The 20,497-nt window shown below is 35.6% G+C and overlaps 1 protein-coding gene across 12 annotated transcripts in view; it reads left to right on the top strand.

The window, feature by feature from the left end:
- KIAA1109 (KIAA1109 ortholog) overlaps positions 1 to 20,444 on the top strand; it is a 100,571-nt gene extending 80,127 nt beyond the window's left edge. For 5 of the 12 annotated variants that reach the window (XM_010709920.3, XM_010709918.3, XM_010709919.3 and 2 more), the window contains 22 exons: positions 502 to 564; positions 2,087 to 2,331; positions 3,151 to 3,366; positions 4,496 to 4,676; positions 5,599 to 5,788; positions 7,753 to 7,914; positions 8,028 to 8,167; positions 9,188 to 9,389; positions 9,812 to 10,015; positions 10,119 to 10,298; positions 11,577 to 11,714; positions 12,098 to 12,358; positions 13,381 to 13,531; positions 13,866 to 14,023; positions 14,523 to 14,715; positions 14,897 to 15,114; positions 15,687 to 15,938; positions 16,424 to 16,627; positions 17,487 to 17,681; positions 18,216 to 18,350; positions 19,274 to 19,439; positions 19,704 to 20,444. In XM_010709920.3, coding sequence (XP_010708222.1) covers positions 502 to 564; positions 2,087 to 2,331; positions 3,151 to 3,366; positions 4,496 to 4,676; positions 5,599 to 5,788; positions 7,753 to 7,914; positions 8,028 to 8,167; positions 9,188 to 9,389; positions 9,812 to 10,015; positions 10,119 to 10,298; positions 11,577 to 11,714; positions 12,098 to 12,358; positions 13,381 to 13,531; positions 13,866 to 14,023; positions 14,523 to 14,715; positions 14,897 to 15,114; positions 15,687 to 15,938; positions 16,424 to 16,627; positions 17,487 to 17,681; positions 18,216 to 18,350; positions 19,274 to 19,439; positions 19,704 to 19,920 — 4,071 coding nt within the window. In that variant the 3' untranslated portion in view covers positions 19,921 to 20,444. The remainder of the gene's footprint in view (positions 1 to 501; positions 565 to 2,086; positions 2,332 to 3,150; positions 3,367 to 4,495; positions 4,677 to 5,598; positions 5,789 to 7,752; positions 7,915 to 8,027; positions 8,168 to 9,187; positions 9,390 to 9,811; positions 10,016 to 10,118; positions 10,299 to 11,576; positions 11,715 to 12,097; positions 12,359 to 13,380; positions 13,532 to 13,865; positions 14,024 to 14,522; positions 14,716 to 14,896; positions 15,115 to 15,686; positions 15,939 to 16,423; positions 16,628 to 17,486; positions 17,682 to 18,215; positions 18,351 to 19,273; positions 19,440 to 19,703) is intronic. The other 7 variants (XM_010709924.3, XM_010709923.3, XM_010709917.3 and 4 more) reach the window with 7 other exon arrangements.
- The last annotated feature ends 53 nt before the right edge of the window (positions 20,445 to 20,497 follow it).

Raw genomic sequence — 20,497 nt, 5'->3', positions numbered from 1 at the left:
AGGCAGACCTGAGTTGCTGATGGGTTTCATTTGTATGCCTCAAATTATTGATGTTTGGAACACAGGTTTGTTCTGACATAAGATAGATATGTTTTGAGTTACTAACATAGAAATTAATCGAGTATAATATTAGAATTATTTTGGTATGTTGTTTTTTTCACAGAAATTAATTGAGCATAATATTAGAATTATATTGGTGTGGGTTTTTTTTGTTTTGTTTTTTTTTAGGCTGACTTAATAATATAGTTCTTCTGATGTGTGCAGAAATCACAAACATCATCTTGTCTGTATTCACCATTAGACTTTTAGAAATGGACATTAGTAATTTTGCTGTAGCCCTATGGATCTATTATTTTGTGTGTTTGAAACTGGTTGTTTTTTTTTTTTCTTTAGTCACTATGTTTTGTCATTTTAAAAATGCTCCTGTTATGTTGTTTTTTTCATGGCTGAGATTACTGTAATGGTTTTAATTTTTATTTTTCTTTTTCATTTCTAATTAAGTTGAATAAAACGGTTTTGGGGATTGCACAACAATCCAGCTGTCCAGGGGAAGGGTATTTTCAGGTATTTCTGAGAAGAAACAGTCTTTGCTAGAGAATTAATTCTTCTCTCAGGGAGCTGCTTTTCACTATTCCATCTCCATCTCTTTAGCATGCAGCTAAACAGAATGTATATAAAACCTAAAATATTTAAATTGGAATATGTAAAGTAAACTGAAGAATGTGATAAGCTGTTGATGAACTCCCCGGGTATGTTTTTCTATAGCCCTAAAAGTTAGGGCTTTTAAAAATTATTTACTAGAAGTTTGTTCATATCCTTGTGAAGTCTGATCAAGGCTGGTGTGAAGTGACCTAACTTTGGACTTATGAATGCACTGTAAAAGAGGACTTCTGTCTATGCAGTTGTCCTCATCTGTTACGTTGTGTTCCAAGATTATATCTTGTACAAAGTACAAAGTAATTGCTGGGTAGGAGGATGTCTGCTCAATCTTTCTGTTGGAATTCCTATATTTAATACATAGAGACGTTTTTAAATAAACGTATCTTTCAAAACTTAGTACGCAGGCAATTTTTAAAAATGCTTTTAAAAAAACAAATGTTTAAGGGTAATAGCAAATATTTTCTTAGTCTGTTTTAGTTTTTTAATTATTTATTTTAAATAAACATACATACATGCACCAAAAAAAAAATCAAACAACTCTAGTCATAGTAACATACCCTTTCTACTTTCCAACTCACCTCACCCTTATGGGAATAAATCCTTATTTCTGAGGGGGAAGAGGAAATGAAACAAAAATATGTTTTATACATTTAAATATCTTCATTATCTTGCCTTTTGCTTTTTTCTGTTTCATAGAAGCAGTAGGCTATATAAAATACAAAATGTGTACATACATGTATGTGTGTATATATACAAAAGCCCAGTTAGGTTTTGTTGGTGTAGCAAAATTTTATGAACGTTCCTCCCACTGCACCCCCCCCACATTCTTATAATGCCAGTTCTTAATTTCAGCACAGATCTCATTTTAGTTTGCAGTGCTTGTAGCTTGCAGTATGCTGTATGGGAGAAATCAGTGGTCCTTTTCAGAAATGTGGCCTGGAGTTTATTTCATATTTAATCACTTGTCCAACATGTTGTCCAGGATCTCAGCCTAGAATTGCAAAACAAGAATGTACATTCTGTATTAGCATTCTGCATGCACATCTCATTAATGCTTCTGACTACTTCACCCCTTTACAAGGTTCATGACAATTTTTGCTTTTGCTCTTTTCTCTCAAAATATTTTAAAATTTGTATGAAATATTTCCATTCCTTCCAATTGAATTAATTGATCAGAGCATGATAAATCTTCAGCTAACAGATTGAGCTCGATCAACAGGCAATGGCAAGTATCTCCATACCAAGCTTTCATTTCTTTCTTTTCCGTAATCCACCTTGTGATTTCTGTACTTCACATGGCTGTATTATGAAGAGCTTGGGATTGCAAGTTTCTCATAACACTCTTGATCTTTTTTTCCAGAGCTATCTAATTCTTGATTGAAATATCTCTATCTATTTAATATGTATTTTTTCTTTTTACAATCAGTTTCCAGAGGAGACAGAAATGGACCTTTTGTCTGTAATTATTGATGGTCCCTCCCATTACTCATCTCCTAGTGAAGGCTCATGCTCAGTATTTGGTTCACCTAAAACTCCAGCAGTCTTCTCACCTGGCATTCCCTTCCAGCCTGAAGAAGGACGTCGGGACGACAGCTTATCATCAAGCAGTGAAGACTCCGAGAAAGAAGATGATCACGAACGAGAGCGAACGTATTTTTATAGGAAACCACCGTAAGTAATAGTCCCAAGGAAGAACACAAAAATAAAGAAAACGCATTTGAAATATTGATTTTAAGTCTACAAATAATGTTTTGGAGAAATACAATATGAGGAGGGTAGAAAAAAAATAATAGAGAACGTCCAAAGAGGGGCTATGAAGATGGGGAAGGACAAGACATGAGGAGTGGCTAAGGGGAGGCCTCATGGCGGCCTCATAGGGAGTGGAGGGGCAGCACTGACTTGTGCTCTATGGTGACAGCAGCAGGGCCCAGGAGAAAGGTTCTTCACTAGAGGGTGGTGGGCATAGAACAGGCTCCCCAGGGCAGTGGTCATGGCCCCAACCCTGCCAGAGTTCAAGTAGCATTCAGACAGTGGGTTTGAATTTGGGTGATCCTGCATGGAGTCTGGAATTGCACTGGATGATCCTTGTCCCTTCCAACTTGGGATATTCTGTGATTCTGTAAAAATCTGTTATTGGTGAATTATTGGATTTCTCCTTAAGCGTTTATGTGGAGAAGTCAGGAATTGTGTTCATGAAAAGGTCATTGTGAGGGAAGGAGGAATTCTGAACAGAAAAGGTGGCTGCTTTTTATAAAGATGTAGCTGTTAGAAATTTCAGGGCTGAGAACAGAATAAAACTTCAAGTGAAATGTTCTGAGGCACAGCATAGGTTTTAGCGGGAACAGATGACAGATTTAAAATTTGGCATAACTTTGTCTTTTCCAGGATTTTACGTCCACAAAGTGGATTTATTAATGTCTAAGAATCTCTCCTACCATCTGTTCAAGTAAATGCTGTGCAATTATCTAATCTATTATTGTGCTGGTGCAGGAGTACATCTCGCAAGAAAGCAACAGGCTTTGCTGCTGTCCACCAACTCCTCACTGAGCGCTGGCCAACAACACCTACAAACAGAAGTATGACTGGTACAACCACTGAGAGAAATATTGACTTTGAACTTGATATCAGGGTTGAAATTGATTGTGGAAAATGTGTACTGCACCCCACAACACTTCAGCAAGAACACGATGATATTAGTTTAAGAAGGTAAGAGATGTGTTATGCAATTGCTTTATGAAGAACAAAATCAGCATATGCCTTCCTTCTGTTAATTATTTTATTCCTTTTTAAATCATATTTTATCTTCCGTAAACAAAATTTCAGGATTTCAAAATGCATGGATGCTTTTTTTATTTCAGCCTTCAAAGAAAAATACCATGATAACTTAATAAATCAACACAATGGTTTGATTAATACTGGACTACTGTAGTATTTCCTTATTATTCTGCATGCTGCCATTATTTCCCGAGTGTAAAAGCATGTTAACATTCTCATGTTGCTTTGCTTAGTTAAATGGATTTTTTGTTTTACCATCTAAGGTGATGTTGGAGCTTTGCTTCTGATCTTAATGAGTTTTGATCTCATTTTCAGGTTTTAAATTTTCCTGCTACTTTTCATTTGTTTATGGCTGAGTATTGAGTGGCAGCATTACATTTCTTTGATAGGATATTAACTTTGGCAAGATATTAACAGTGTCATGAATTTTAAGAGATTCATTACTTGTCAGCATAATTAACTCATAATAACATGGTATTAAGAAATTAATTTATGTGTTTCGATTCTGAGAAATAGAGACAACTGAAAAATTATTTTTCTCACTGAGAGATATGCATCAGAGGTTAGCAATTAGAAAGCAGGTTGGTGTTTTTCCTCCTGCAACGTTTTTTTTCCTACGGTACACAAGGAAAAATAATCTCATATGAATTTATATGAAGACAGGTTTTACAGCAGAAATGTAGAATTGGTAAGCATGCCCTCTACATCGAGAGTTGTTCTTAGATAATGCTGGGTAATATAGGTGAAACTGACTGTAAGAGTAAAGAGCATTGGATGTCTTTAATTTATTTGAAAAAATTCTCAATTTTAACAGTTTTGTAGATTATACTGCTTGAAATAATTGTATAATAAAAATGGTAAAAACCAGAGTGGGTAGACAGAAGAGTAGAGATCACAGAAATTAAAGAAGGAAGCAGACGTTGATAGGCTTCCTTATATAATTGATGCTACACATTTGCTTTTGATATCTCTAAATTCTTTTTTTTTTTTAACCAGAAAATACACTCTGTTTAAGAAAAGTATTAAGTTTGTATAATAGCATGCAGTATATTTATTTTAGGAGTTACGATCGGAGTTCCAGAAGCCTGGATCGAGAGTCTCCTTCAAAAAAGAAGAAATTCCAGACGAACTATGCATCTACCAGTCACTTACTAGCTGGCAAGAAAGTGCCATCATCTCTACAAACAAAATCTAGCGAAGTGGAAACAACAGTTTTTTATATTCCTGGGGTGGATGTAAAGGTAAAAGCAATGTATAACTAAGCATGAAAACACACTTTTTCTCTGCTCAAATATGATTTGAAAGTACATCTGTTTTTGTGTTATAAGCAAGTTTATATATGCATAGCACCTCATGGAAATCTTGTCAGTTCTGTAGATATTGCTAACGTAGGAATAATGATTCCTGTAATACTGTACTGAAAACTGAAATTGGACATTTATCTTGATATTTTTTTCTCTGACAAGGAATTTCTACTGTATGTCCTTTTAAATGTATAAATCAAATGCTCTTCAGTTGAACTAGCCTGTTTTTTCTAGTCTTCAATGTGGCAAGGCTTTGTATGTTCATCCAATGCTTTGTATCCCAGGCTATCTCCAGAGATAGTTAAACTTCAGGTCCTGCCTGTGGCTTTTAGTCTTAAGTTAGAAATTAATGTGTATTATCTACAGCTTTTATTATACTCTGTACTTTCATTGGTAGTATATTATTCACATCTATTAGGTTGGAATGCTCTGAATTTTTTTTAATGCAGTTTTATAAATGCGGATATCTAATAGTGAAATATTTTCACCATGCAGTAATACAGAAAAAAACTGTGTGGATAGGAAGAAATAGCTGGTGACACAGGAATTAGAAGGTGTTATAGAGAAGATGAGCAAGCATTGCGCATTATTTTTGAAGAGTTAATTATTTTTAAATAGTTAATTTTCTCTGTTTTGTTTTATAATTTACATGTGGGTTTGTTTGTTTGTTTGGACAAAGATTTCAGATCTTTCTGTGCATTGGCTGTATCTGTAGAACATAAACTGGAATGTAACATATCTTACAACAACATTTTTGTAAATAGTACATTAAAAAAATTAGAATGGAAAGACTGACACAAAACTTCTGTAGAGAAATTGAGCCAATTTTATGAAGCAAATTAATCTTTTTTTCTTTCAGTTACACTACAACTCTAAGACTTTAAAGACTGAATCGCCAAATACTTCTCGAGGATCATCTTTGCCAAGAACCCTTTCCAAAGAGTCCAAACTGTATGGTATGAAAGATACTGCCACATCTCTTTTATCTAGCACTATCCACAGCAAGACTAACACCTTACTTCCTCCCCAACCCCCACCCATCCCATCAGGTACTTACAGACAAAACCTTCTAAAACTATCATGAATATATTTTTTCCTTCATTCAATCTACCAGCTTTAGATCTGCCTGCTTATTAGTCGAAAAATTATATTTATCAAATCTTGACCTTATCTGCAGATACCTGAATGTGGTTCGTAAAGCTGAATTTTTAGAAATTTGTTGACAAACCAGTCTCAGTAATATTTACTGTAGATGGCATATCACAGTGATAGGCTATGACTGCCTTCTCCCAGTTTTCATTTAACAAACTGAAGCTTAGTACTGGAAAGCAAGACTTACATATCTGCCTAAAAAGTGAGTGTTGATTACTTAGTTCTTCATAATAATTTTATATATGTGAGGTGAATCCTTGCTTCCATACATTACATCATTTGAAGAATTCTTGAAACTTTCCAGTATTTTTTGCCAAGCAAGCAATGTGTAAATACTGCTTTCTGGAATTTAGAGTGTTCTCAGTACCACGTGGAATACCCAGTTCCAGGAAGTAGTATTTGTATTAATGAAAATACCAGTGTTTTCAGCTGTTGCAGTCCCTTAAATAACCATGATTCGGAAGAACCTAACTTAGGTTGTCTTATCTCAAATGATTCATGTTTTCAAGCAGGAGCCCATTGCAAAATCATGTCAGATCTAGAGGTATGTAGATTGCACCTCCAACTTCTGAGACATTTACTGTTCTCTCCTTCAGCATTTGAACATCAGTTTAAAAAGGAAACAAAGACTTTGTAAAAATCTGTTGAGTAGGAAAAATTAATAGGTGAAGAGAGTTGTTTGTTTGCTTTATGTAGGAGCAGCTGAGATGCTGAGAGAGAACAGGGAAATGTATCACCTTTTTCAGTTACCCGTGCTGTTCAGCCATTAGCTCTTACTCCTGTAAATGTGCATTTTCTTTAGGATTACAGTATTTTGTACAGTCTTCCTTTATATTGCTTTTCTTCAATTTTGTTTTTTATTTACCAATTCTCCTTAATTTCTATCATATCGTGTCCAATTACTGAACAATGTTGTTTTTAGATCTGTAACCTCTACATCTGGGAGGACTTCTGGACGTCACGGTTGTAGGAAGGTGTATGAATGTCATCCAGTAGGGCCCCATTGGGGTTGCAATTAGTTTGCTTCTCTCTATATTGCATTTTTATAAATATTTATTAATTTTGATTTGTTTTAATATGTTATCACATATCATGTCATAGAGGTCGAAAGGGGATCTAGTCCAATCCCCTACTAAAACAGGTTCTCAAGAGTATTATTTATTATTATTAATTTTCACGTTGAATGGAAACCCCTTCTCTTACTGTCTGTAGTCTACAGTAAGAGCAAGAAAAAACAATCTAAATAGTTAGAGGGACTGGACAGAATAGCTATTCTCATGATGAGCATGGATCCAAGTGCTACTCTTTTCCAAAAATTAGAAGACAACAGTTTTTTCATTTACACTTTTTCTATCTCCAGGCTTTTAAAAATGCTGTTTTAAATCTTCAGTTATTCTTTGTTATTAACATAGTAGGACATGCCATTTACAGTTTTAATTTGTTGTTTTTTTTATTGTCTAATTATTGTTGGTTTGTTTTTTGCTCTTTCACTTTTCCAATTCCTCATCATTTTCAGTTATTTCCAGTTAAGAGAAGAATTGTGTGGCTAATTTGTTGTTGTTGTTTTTTTTTTAAATAAAAAAAAAAATGATGTAATAGTGCTTTGTGAGAAGCAAGCACAATGCAGCTACAATCAAGCATGCCAAACTAATAGTCACTTTAACGTACTTTTCTTAGCACAACGTTATGGTTTATATTTTTCTAAATGATCAGATGTATGCCTTTTCAGATACCGTTACAGAAAATTAGGGAATGCAGCTGTTAGTTATGAATTATCTTATACTTACCAATACAGTTAATGGTATTCAATGGTATTATTATGGTGTTATTACTAGACAAATTTATCTTTCAAATGTTGCAGCCAAAGGAAAAGGAAGTGGTGGAGTGAAAACTGCTAAACTGTATGCATGGGTTGCACTTCAGTCGCTGCCAGAGGAAATGGTGATTAGCCCATGCTTACTGGATTTCCTAGAGAAAGCTCTTGAAACCATTCCAATTACACCAATTGAAAGGAATTACACAGGTAAGTTGCATCTTTGTATTCTAGTATGCATTTCTTTTTTTTGTCTTCTGGTGGCACTGAGCTGTATCTTCTTTAAATTCCACTTTCTAATGAGTGCTTGTGCTTGTTAAAAGCTGTCAGCTCACAAGATGAAGACATGGGACAATTTGATATACAAGACCAATTAGAAGAATCCACAACATCATTAGTATCATCATCGACGTCAGCATATTCATCCTTCCCTGTAGATGTGGTGGTTTATGTACGGGTTCAGGTGAGGCTCTGACTTTTAGCGTAAGTGATTTCAATCACTATCCTTGAAACAGTCTAAGCTTCCAAGTATGGTTTTTAAAAATAAAAAGGTACTTTCAAGTGCCCATTTTAAGATACCAATGTCTGGTATGATAGTAAATAAGATTCCTCTAAGCAGAAGTTCTGACATCTTTCAGTCCCATGGAGACCAACAGAAATCAGTCATTTTGAGAAATGATAAAAATTCCATACTTCGTTACTTCTGCCTTGTCTGTTTTGAAAATGCAATTTTGAAAATGTTATTCATAATGATTATTTGCATTCATTATTTATGGGCTATCATTACAAAACAAAAATAATAATCATTAGAGATTTTCTCAGTTTGTGGGGTAATGTGGAAATACAGGAATGTGCAGATCTCATCTGCATACGTATTCATACTGCTTCATATTTGACGTGTCTGGCCTTTTTGTGTCAGAGAGAAGGCTGTGCCTGCAGATTTGCTCAAACATTTTTTCATGGTACAGATTTGATTATATATTATATTATTTTGATATATATATATATATATTATTTTGATTATTTGATTCCCAAATTGAACAACATACTCTAAAAAATGTTTGTTTTTTTTATGCCTGTGAAAATTAAGTACAACAGTCTGTAGCTAATCCTCTCAACATTTTTTGCAGTCTCTCTAGCCAAGCTAAAGAGTCAACTGATTCTGTGTAGTTCTTGTATAAGATGCACGAAACTGTGAATTGACTTGGGGAGGAGGAAGAGTTCATGTCATCTGAATGCAAGATTTCTGTACTTCTTTTCTTAAAACTGTTTCCAAATAATACTTCCGGCTTTGGAGGGATTCCCTAAATTAATGTATCTTTATGAACTGGTATAGAGTTACCTTACTAATTATAGAACCAGTCTGAAGAGGTTGTAATTTTCTTAGTTTTTTAGATGTATATACATTTAAAAGCCAACACTGGGATAGTTTTAGTGCTTTATATAAGTTCATTGAATGCTTTATTTTCTTTCTGTGTTTTAGCCCTCTCAAATCAAGTTCAGTTGTTTGCCAGTATCAAGAGTTGAATGTATGCTGAAGTTGCCTTCCCTGGATCTTGTTTTCTCTTCAAACCGAGGAGAACTGGAAACTTTAGGTACAATGTACCCATCAGAAAATGTGTCCGTTGGTGGCAGTACTCCGCAAAGCAGCTCGAAGAATTCAGTTAGTAAATCTGGAGCACCAGGTAAAATCTACATGAATGAACTATCCTATATACAGCTTGTAGCATAAATAAGCAGTGTTTTGTGTAAAATTAGAACAAAATATATGCTTTTATAGAGCTTAGGGTTATTCATATGGACTACATTTATTTTTACTATTTTTCTCACTATGTTTATCTTATGCAATAACTTCAGTAAGATCAGTTCATATTACGTCAGTTCTTTATCTTTTGTAGAAGATTGCACATATTCTGTATATTGAGTTTTTCTTCCCCTGGTTAAACATTTGTTATAAAATTCCCTACACAGAATATTTAAGCTACATTGCTGCTACAAGGGAGTGATTTGATATGCGTTTGGTCTGTTCAGTATGTATTCTTGTTACTAATATTATTTCATGTTTGAAGATTGTTAAAACTGAGTTCTGAAAACATTTTGCTTTCAGGTTCATCACCTGGACTAGGCAGTCCTCTTGGCAGAACGCGCCACAGCAGCAGCCAGTCAGACTTGACCACTTCTAGCAGCAGCTCTTCAGGCCTAAGCTTTACTGCCTGCATGTCTGACTTTTCCCTTTACGTGTTCCATCCGTATGGAGCTGGAAAACAAAAGACTGCTGTTACTGTTTTAACTCCTGGGTCAGGAGCCTTAGGTACAGAACAAATTTTTGCTTTGTGAACATAGAACGAGTTGGGAAAGCCAAGCCGAACTAAGGCATGGAAGTGTTTGGAAGATTAAACTCTCTCTATTTCTAGGGAATGTGGATGAGGAACCGACTTCGGTCACTGGTCGGAAGGATTCCTTAAGCATTAACCTTGAGTTTGTGAAGGTCAGCCTGTCACGAATAAGGCGCTCAGGAGGCTCCTCATTTTTTGAGAGTCAGTCTGCAAGCAAAGCAGCAAGCAAGATAGATACTACTTTGATAAACATCTCTGGTAAATATATTTTTTTCATTCTAATCTCTGTCTTTAGTTACTTAGAGAACTGCTGTTCCAATTATATACTCAAAGCTCAGCTTTTGTAGATATTAGGGAAGTTGTTAGTTTTGAATGAAGAAGAGATCTATACATTATTTAAACTGTGTACTTGGAATACCTATTTGCAGATGCTCCTTTTTATCTCCCTGATTCATTAAATGTAAACAAATGGGCTTGCTCAAGCTCATCTCTGATAGCAGCCCAAGTGACTATAAATGACCCTTGAAAATTTTGAGATTGTACTGGCTCTGTTTGGATGGAGTTAACTTTTGTCACAGAAGCTCGTAAACTGGGCTTTGGATTTGTATCTGATTTATCTCTTCATACATTCTATAACGTAACTGAACTTAATGCTAAATTGATTCCCAGAGTTGGTTTTCCATTGGTCCTCATCTGCTAACCCCTAACCTCCTCTTTTTATAGCTCCCTTTTAGAAGCAGGTATTTCAGAGCACTGTTTTGTTACTTGAATAAGTCAAAATCTTTTACAGATGCTCATCTTTTTTTTTTCCTTTATGAGAATTAGAAATATTTGAACTACTTTCCCATTCAGAAAAATCGAAGTGAACTATATAATGCAATTAAATGTAGTATTACAGAGATGATACACCATGCACGTTAAATATGACAGCAAAGTCAATCTCCTGTATCACAAGCTGCCTTCTTCATGATTTTGTTTTACTCTAACGTTTGCCTTGTGTGGTTATCTTAATTCTGACTGCAGTGCTACACGTCAATGTAGTGATGTAGTTCTGCATTCTCTGTTCATTTGCTGGCAGTGAGACCTTGCCCCCTAGTGCCTACAAAGCTGCAGTGAGACCTGAATGTCTAAATATTCAAAAGAACCTTGAAGTTTTCATGATTTTATTTTTTCCCGCTGCACACAGGATCCTTAGTGGTCAGACACAGCGTTATGGTTGTGATTAATCTGCTATTAAAGCCCTCACATGTGGAGTCTCAGAGGCAGATGCAATACAAGTAGGACCTAACCACATTTATATACGTAGCCTTCATCTTCTCTTTAAGAAATCTCTGTGTATCTAATGTACTAGGATACATCACAATGCCTCAAGAAAACTGCAGGTTTTAGTAACTGTTTTTCATTACAGCACAGGCTGTACTGCTGGGGTAGAGAGGTATTTGATGATTTTGCAGATCTGTTAATTAATTAGATGTGGTTACCAAAATCTGTTACTAACGAGATTTTACAGTGTTGTATGCATGCCTTGTTTTTCAGCTGTGTGTGACATAGGATCTGCATCTTTTAAATACGATATGCGTCGACTCAGTGAGATTCTAGCCTTCCCAAGGGCGTGGTACAGGAGAAGCATTGCTAGACGGCTTTTCCTGGGTGATCAAACCATAAATCTGCCAGGTAGGATACTGCTACCTATCACAGAAAACTTTCTTGTGCAAGAGGTTAGGAAGTGTATAAGCATATATTACATGTTTACTATTATGTATGTGACGAGATACAAATGTAGAAATAGAAATGTATTGTAACTTCCTCTGTATGCAGGCACTCCAGTAAATTTAATTAAAAGATTCTAGAAATAAAAAAATTGAGAGTTTCAGAGTAGTAATTGAATTTGGAGCTAATAATATTTAAAACATTAACTAAGCTTTAGTTTTGATAAATGAAACTTTTTTTGAAACTCTGCAAACGCTACTTAGTATGTGGGAGGATATTGTTCAACAAAAACAAAACAATTTTGTTGCCATTCATGTACTCCTTTTTTTTTTTTTTTTTTTTTCCAGTAGCATCAGGTCCTGGAACACCAGATTCAATTGAAGGAGTCAGCCAACATCTTTCTCCTGAATCGTCACGGAAGGCATACTGTAGGACGTGGGAGCAACCCTGCCAGTCTGCTTCATTTACACACATGGCACAGTCACCTAATGTTTTTAATGAACATAATGCAAACAGTAGCATGTCACCAGGGACAGCAGCTCATAACTTAAAGTCTCCAGCTGTTACAAGATCCAGGAGTGTGTCTGATTCTTCAGTGCCTCAGAGAGGTTAATAGACTATATTTTCTCCACTGTTTTTTCTTTTGTTTTTCAAGTATTTTCATTAGTTGAATTAAAAAGATATTGTTACTACAGCACAGAAAATAGTGATATTTTTTTCTACTGTGCCTGGTAGTGAAAAGTCAATGGCTTACAGCAAGGAAAATGTCTGAAACAGATGACAGTATTCTGAGAAACTGAGTTATGATTTGATACATTTACTATTTCTTATACTTGAGCAGAAGTTATCATCATTATTAGATGAGTTTTCCAGCTTAATATGATTGCATTGTCATCTTTCGCCTCTCTTCTCATCCAAGCAATAACCAGAAAGGTCTAATAAGGTTTTTATATAAGAAATAAAGTAACTTTTAATTTCTTTTACTAGAGATCTTGCTGTGTCTTACTGCAGTGTACCACTGGCTGCTGGGAATGTTTATGGAGTTAGAGACAGGAGATTTAGAAGTACAGTGGTTATTGTTTTCTAGGAAAAATGTCTGTGAGAAGAGATAACAGATTTTTTTTTTTTTCTGTTTAGAAAGGAAGATATTAGTTTTTAGGGTAAAGCAGCTGAAAAAACAATGTAAGACTGACAGAATGACTTGTTCAAAGGAAATTCTGCAGTCTTTTAAGAATATCTGTAGATTTTTGGGAGAAGAGTGAGTACCCTAATTCTTGAAATCCTACGTTGACATTGTACCAATAAGCACTACATGAATATTCTAATACTAATAATTTCTTTATAAAAAAAAACAACAACAAAGAGTGAAAAACATACTCTCGCATGCCTGATGGCAAATTTAAAATCTTTTCTCTTAAGGTTACTAGTAAAACTAAATGTGTAAAATACTTTCATTTCTCTGACAGCTAAAGCAATGTGTAATGCAGATCCCCAAGTTCTCATTTATCCTCACTTTTGTAGTCTTGTGGTGCCCCTTAAGTGTGGTGTTTGTCTCTCTTTTTGTAGTATCTTTCGATGTTTATATTCTGCCACTTTTTGTGACTTAAGTTTTGCTTACTTTCTTATTTAGATGCACTCTCAAAAACATCAACTCCATTTAATAAATCAAATAAAGCTGGAAGCCCACAAGGAACACCATGGGAAACACTGGTTGTATTTGCTATGAACCTGAAGCAATTAAATGTCCAAATGAATATGAGCAACGTAATGGGCAATACCACGTGAGTATAAAACAAGCTATAAGTGTGATTTAGCAGACAGTGTTGTTTTAGGGACACACACACACACACACATGACAAAAAAAAAAAAAAATCACCAAATCACCACTGACCACTAAGAGACTGTTGTTTTCTGACTTTAAATCCCTAACTTCTCCAGTTTTGAAAGGTGAAGCAACCCCTTGTGAATGCTGTTAGATGCTTAATCATGAAGATGCATGTGCTTGATTCATGTTATTTACTTCTTTGCAGTAGATCATATTCCATTTTTCTTTTGACAGAGAAAATTGTTGTCTGTTTTCTGGAAAACTGTTGTCTATTTCTACTTCTGTTCTAGGTGGACCACCAGTGGTTTGAAAAGCCAAGGTCGTTTGTCTGTGGGCAGTAGCAGAGATCGGGAAATTAGCATGTCTGTTGGTTTGGGAAGATCACAACTGGACTCTAGAGGTGGAGTTGTTGGCGGTACCATAGATGTTAACACCCTGGAGATGGTGGGTAAGTTGGAAAGCTGCCTGATACTACTATATGCTCTGAACAACAATCCTCTAAAGTTAGAACAGTTATCCTTTTTTGTAAACTTAGCAGCATATTACAACTTTGTACTCTTATTTGTGTCTTCTCACTATGAAAAACACTTTGAACTGAAGGAGTAGCTTCCTAATTGAGCGTGGATTTGGTATTAGTGTTGCCCTAACGTTATACTAATGAGATGTGCAATCCTTTAGCCTCCTTCAGCTGTCTGGACAGATGGCAACCAAAAAGATTTGTCAGCATTTCATCTCTTTCTAGAGTTTCCCAAGCACTTACAATCTAGGAAATGGAAAAGTGGTTTGGAAAGAGTCTGGGTGTTCTGGATCTCCCAGTGCATCACAAAGAAACCAGTGTTTCCTCTGTCTCCCTGTATCATGAGGATTGCATAAGGGTGATATTGCTAGAAAAACAAATCTTCTTACCTTTAATGCTGTGTTTCTGTGCTGCTTTCATTCTATTGTAGCTCATATTTCTGAGCACCCAAACCAACAGCCCAGTCATAAAATTCAGATTACCATGGGTTCTACCGAAGCACGTGTTGACTACATGGGGTCCAGTATCCTAATGGGAATCTTCAGTAATGCAGATCTTAAACTACAGGATGAATGGAAAATTAACCTATATAATGCTTTGGACTCAAGCATCTCTGATAAAAGGTAATACTGCTTGCTGATTTTCAAGTTTATAATACTTGATAATGTCAAATTCTGCCTCTATGGATTCTGTCCAGTATTGATAATTAAAATCATAAGTTTGCCAGAAATCAAAGAATCCTGTTTTTTATTTTCAGTAGGAAATTGGCTAACTGTACATGTTCTTGCTGTCTTTAACACCTAGTGAGATATTTGTCCACGGGGACTTGAAATGGGATATCTTCCAAGTGATGATTTCAAGATCGACTACACCAGATCTAATAAAAATAGGAATGAAACTCCAGGAGTTCTTCACTCAACAGTTTGACACAAGCAAACGAGCATTGTCTACTTGGGGACCCGTTCCTTATCTGCCTCCCAAGACAGTGGTCAACAACTTGGAGAGAAGCTCACATGAACAACGTAAGTAGTACCAAAAAGTAGTGTACTTTATAATTTGCATGTTTTAATTGTGAGAATCAATCTGAGAAACTTTATGTGTGCAAGTATATCTACATGACTTAAAATAATATCTTCAGTAGGTTTGCCCTATAAATGGAGGCTTGCAATAACCTTTCAATGAAGCACATAAATATCTCAAGTATCCTGATATACATGGGGTACAAGAATGAACTAAATTATGTTATTTTCAGGATTTTCTTAAAAATGTGTATTTTTGTTAAAATATTTTTGCAGTTTGAAAACTGTGAACTTACGAAGCCTATTTCATAAGAAAAATTTCTACTTTGAATAACTGTGGAAGTGTGGTGCTATTCTTTTCTATTAATCTTGAGCTGAAGCCATTGTTTGAACACAAGAATGCTTGTTCTGGTATTCATAAGCTACAACCATCTTAGATGGCAGAGATGAGACAGTGTCAGTGAAATTACCCATGATGTCTCTATTTTTAATAAAATATTTAACATGGCAGCAAACTTTCCTGTTTCTTTCTCTTTATTGAAGTTTGTTTTTGCTATTGCATTTTCCATTTCTAGTATTGGATGCAGCCCATCATCGTCATTGGCCAGGAGTTCTGAAGGTGGTGTCTGGATGCCATATATCCTTATTTCAGATGCCATTGCCAGAAGATGGAATGCAGTTTGGAGGGTCCATGAGCTTGCATGGAAACCATATGACGCTGGCTTGTTTCCATGGGCCTAATTTCCGTTCAAAATCTTGGGCCTTATTTCACCTTGAAGAACCCAATATTGCATTTTGGACAGAAGCACAGAAAGTTTGGGAAGATGGTAATTTAAACCATTTCCTCATCTCTTAACATCTTTTAAATGAACTTTTGAAGAATATATTGACATGTCAGAATAAATCCAAGAAAGCATATTATAAAAAACAAAAATAAAACAAGTATATTATGAAATTGAAGTATATTAAGTATGTTCCTGATAGCGTGTCTAGGAAGGGGACTGATTGTCTTGTTAATTGCATGTCTGCATTGATGCAGCCTTTCATTTCTACATAATGAATTTTGAATATCTTATTATTTATTTGTCTCCATGTTGGGAAGTTTTTACTATCTGTAGATACTGAGGATTTAAATATTTTTGTTGTTTGTAAGCATAGCATAGGTTTTTGCTGCTACTGGATTAGTAATTATTTCTGGTAGATACCTGTGCAAGGTTGAGGAAAAATCCCACTACCCTTACTAAGTTGGTGTGTTTTTCTTTTCCATTTCTCTTTTCCCTCCCGTTCTGTATCCATCACACCTTCAATGCAGGTACTAGTGAACATTCTACATACATTGTGCAAACTCTAGACTTTCATTTAGGCCATAACACTATGGTCACCAAACCATGTGGAGCACTCGAAAGCCCCATGGCAACAATCACAAAAATAACAAGGCGCCGCCATGAAAACCCCCCACATGGAGTTGCCAGTGTGAAAGAGTGGTTCAATTATGTTACAGCCACAAGGAATGAAGGTAAGATTCATATCAATTACATTTTGGGATTGGTCTGCTTGTCAGTCAATGCAGATTATGTTAAATTTCAAGTGAGCTAAGGAGAAGAGAGCTTGAATGGAAGCTGTTTCTTCTACAGACTGTTAAAGCAAAGTGTGGAATAACAGATTATGCTGTATAGTCAGAAATGACCGGTTTATAGTTTCTTAAAAAATACTTTAAAGTTATTGAAAGTATATCGTTAATTGTTTTTACATAGCCCTGTTTTGCTACATCCAGACTGTTTAGGTATATCAACAGTGACTTTTGATTGTTTGATTTTTCTGGGGGGCTGGTTAAAGAATATGAACAACAGTTTTACAGTGAAGTAGTAACCTTTCTTAACTTTTTGTCTTGTCACAAATTTTAATAATTGAAAAAATAACCAGTATGGCTAATGTTGCACGTATGCTATAGTGAAAGTATCTTGACAAAGTTGGATACCTGGTTGATAGTGAATTTAGGTGTCACTTACATCCATAAGAAACATTTATTTTCAGGGTAAGTCCTATTTTATTTTCTAACACAGATGGCATACTTTGTCTGTACATACTTTGTCTGTATTTCACTTAACTGAAAATTCATTGTTAGAACAAAGTTGTGATAAGATGGTCAGATGAATAAAACTTGGACTTTAACCATCCAAATAAATGTTTGTATGTTACAGTACTGACATATGTTTCCTCCCCTCTTCTTTATTAGAAGTTTTTTTTTGTCTTTCAGTATATGAAATTGCCAGTATTAAATTTTGTGAAATTTTGTCATTCTTTGCGCTGACAGAACTGTTCTTTTTTTTAAAATAAAGGTTACTGAATTAAAGTATTTCCCATTGTCCTTGTAGAGTTAAACTTACTTCGAAACGTTGATGCTAATAACCCAGAGAGCAGCACAACTGTGAAAAGCTCAAGCTTGCTAAGTGGTTTCAGAGGTGGTTCTAGTTACAATCATGAAACTGAAACCATCTTTGCACTGCCAAGGATGCAGCTGGATTTTAAATCTATTCATGTCCAAGAGCCCCAAGAGCCTTCCTTACAAGGTATAGTAAAAACCTTTTGCTTTCTTTAATCTAAAGCTGTTTCTCATATATAAGGGGTTAAATACAAAAATGCTGTGTGAGGATTTTTTCTAGAAATTACAGCAGACATATGCAATAAAGGACACATTTTTGTAATGAAATGCAGAGGGAATTCTGATGAGGAAGTGAAGATCTAGTCCTGATACTGGTTGCTTTGAAAACAAAGAAAAAAACAAGCAAAAAAAACCCAAACCATTTGCTAAGAAATGAATATGAGCATTACAGCTAGGCTGGCTGTTCTGAGGAAGCTGATCTATAAGTTAGAAAAGGCCTGTACTGAAAAAGGAAATAGGAGAGAGGAACCTAAATGTCATGCTCCTATTTTCAAAATATTGTCTGCAGACTACAAATGGAATGGGGGAAATGCCTGCTCAGTAACAGCAATGTAATTTACAGATCATTTGTACTAAAATTCAGTATACTTTTATGCAATATGTACTTATGCAATATGTATTTTATGCAATACGTATTAATGCTATTTTGATCCGACTGTAGATACAAGCGTTAAACCAAAGGTGGAATGCAGTGTGGTAACTGAATTTACAGACCACATCTGCGTAACTATGGATGCTGAATTGATCATGTTTCTACATGACTTGGTGTCAGCTTATCTAAAAGAAAAAGAAAAAGGTAAGCTGTTAGTACCTGAGGTAAAGCAGTCAGACAATTACATACTGATTGACAATAAATATTGTTGATATCTGAAATCTGGGCTTTGTGCTATGTGATGATAGCTACCTCTTTCAATTGCTGAAATTTAACTTTACATTAACCAAATTCTTTTGTTCTGTTTTTGGGAGGGGAGCTTAAAGCCAAGAGGTGTTCTAGCACCTAGCAAAAAGGGCAGTGTTGCATGGGAATCATTTCAGCTGACTTTAAGTCCTGGAGGATTGGGTGCAGAACAGTTGTGTACAGATGGTACAAATAGTATACTGCCACGTCTCTGCTGTTCGGGGCACACTGCTCCTGTTACCCAGAGTATTTCTAAATTCAATCTTAATTCAGATATTCTTATCTATTTTATTCATTGTGCTGTTTGGAGGGAGGAAAAGGGCTGCTGTTCCTTGTCTGTGTTCTAGGATTTAAACTCAGGAAAGAGCTGGGTTCAGGTTTCCCTCACGCCCTTGGGCAAAGACGGATTTTAATTACTCTCCCACCATCCTCCTGCTCAGAATATGCTGTCAATAAAAAAAAATATAAACTAAGTATGTGTTTGCATGTAGCTTATGAAATGCAATATGCTTTGTTGTGTGCCATGATGAGTTTGAAAGAAATACTCTGTATATGGATGGGTTGGGTGGCAGAGGAAACAATTCCACATTCCTGTACCATCCACTAATGTTTAAGTTTTCCTATGATATGTTTTATTCATGCTTTGTTGAAACCAGAACTGTTGCTAGAAATTCAGAAGTTCTTACAAAACAAGGTGAAACACGGGCTGGTTTTCTCCTGTTGGAAATGCGCTTTGGAGTTTCTTTTAAGATGCATGAGGCTTCATATGAGATGCTCATACTGACTTGTTGCTTTTTTTTCTGCCCCTCTCCATTTTGTAGCTATTTTTCCTCCTCGCATTTTGGCTTCTCGTCCAGGGCAGAAAAACTCTGCTGGTGTACTTGAGGACAGCTCCACAGAGAGAGAAGCAGAGGAAAGCATTACTTACACTACAGTTGACTGGAGAGAATTTATCTGCAATACTTGGCATTTGGAGCCCACACTCAGGTAACAAGCAGACTTATCAGTAATCTCTTTGTCTATGCATTTTATTTATGGGTACTATTCTTCACATCACAAGTGTTTCCCTACTGTTCAGCTGCTATGGATCAATTATATGGATGTTGTAATAGTTTTGTCTTTGGCTGTTAGTGCTGGTCTGGAAGGTGAGATGCATGTTAATGATAAATGCAGGTAGTTCCAGAAAGCTAGTTGTGATCTATACCTGAGATTGAGTCCACCTACTATTGTTTTCTTGGTATTTTTTTTAAGATTAATATCCTGGACTGGGCGGAAAATTGACCCTGTTGGTGTTGACTACATTCTCCAAAAACTGGGCTTCCACCACGCCAGGACTACCATCCCCAAGTGGCTGCAGCGTGGGGTGATGGATCCTTTGGACAAGGTTCTGTCCGTTCTGATAAAGAAACTCGGTACTGCACTACAGGACGAAAAGGAAAAGAAAGGAAAAGACAAAGAGGAGTACTGAAGCGATAATGTGACAACCACCATTCCGTTTGATTTTTATCAAAGTGTTTTATTACAAGGTTTATATATGGTTTAAAGAGAAACCTAACAGCATTTTGCTACTCTATTTAGAACTTACATTGTGAGTAACTGTTTACTGTGGTACTTGATACCATTCTGTATTGGAAGTATTGCATGGTTACGACCAATGTATATTCTGTGAAGGAACACCCGAACACTGGCAGTCGCTTCTCGGCACGCACTGGTTTATTCTGTGCAATATGATTCCTGCATCTTCAAAATATTGCAGATTTACTGTGAATTTTATTAAACTTCTTTTGCCATAACACAGCCCCTTTGTTGATGTGACTGGTAATTGAGTTGTCAATGTAGACTTGTGTAAATTTATATATATATATAACTTATGAAACTGTGATCGCCTTAGTGCTAAAAATCTTTAAGTTTATTACACTTGTAATAAAATTTAACTATTGTACAGGGTTTTTTTGTTCAACTTCTTTGATTAAAAAAGTGTTTTAAGTGTAACCTTGCATCCAGTCTCATTTAAGGCGGTTACCCCGCTGCGACGAGAGCACCTA

Source organism: Meleagris gallopavo, chromosome 4, assembly GCF_000146605.3.
Source record: "Meleagris gallopavo isolate NT-WF06-2002-E0010 breed Aviagen turkey brand Nicholas breeding stock chromosome 4, Turkey_5.1, whole genome shotgun sequence".
NCBI classification, from domain to species: domain Eukaryota; kingdom Metazoa; phylum Chordata; class Aves; order Galliformes; family Phasianidae; genus Meleagris; species Meleagris gallopavo.
The sequence above is the reverse complement of the archived record's forward strand: the minus strand, read 5'-3'. Positions and strand labels throughout refer to the sequence as shown.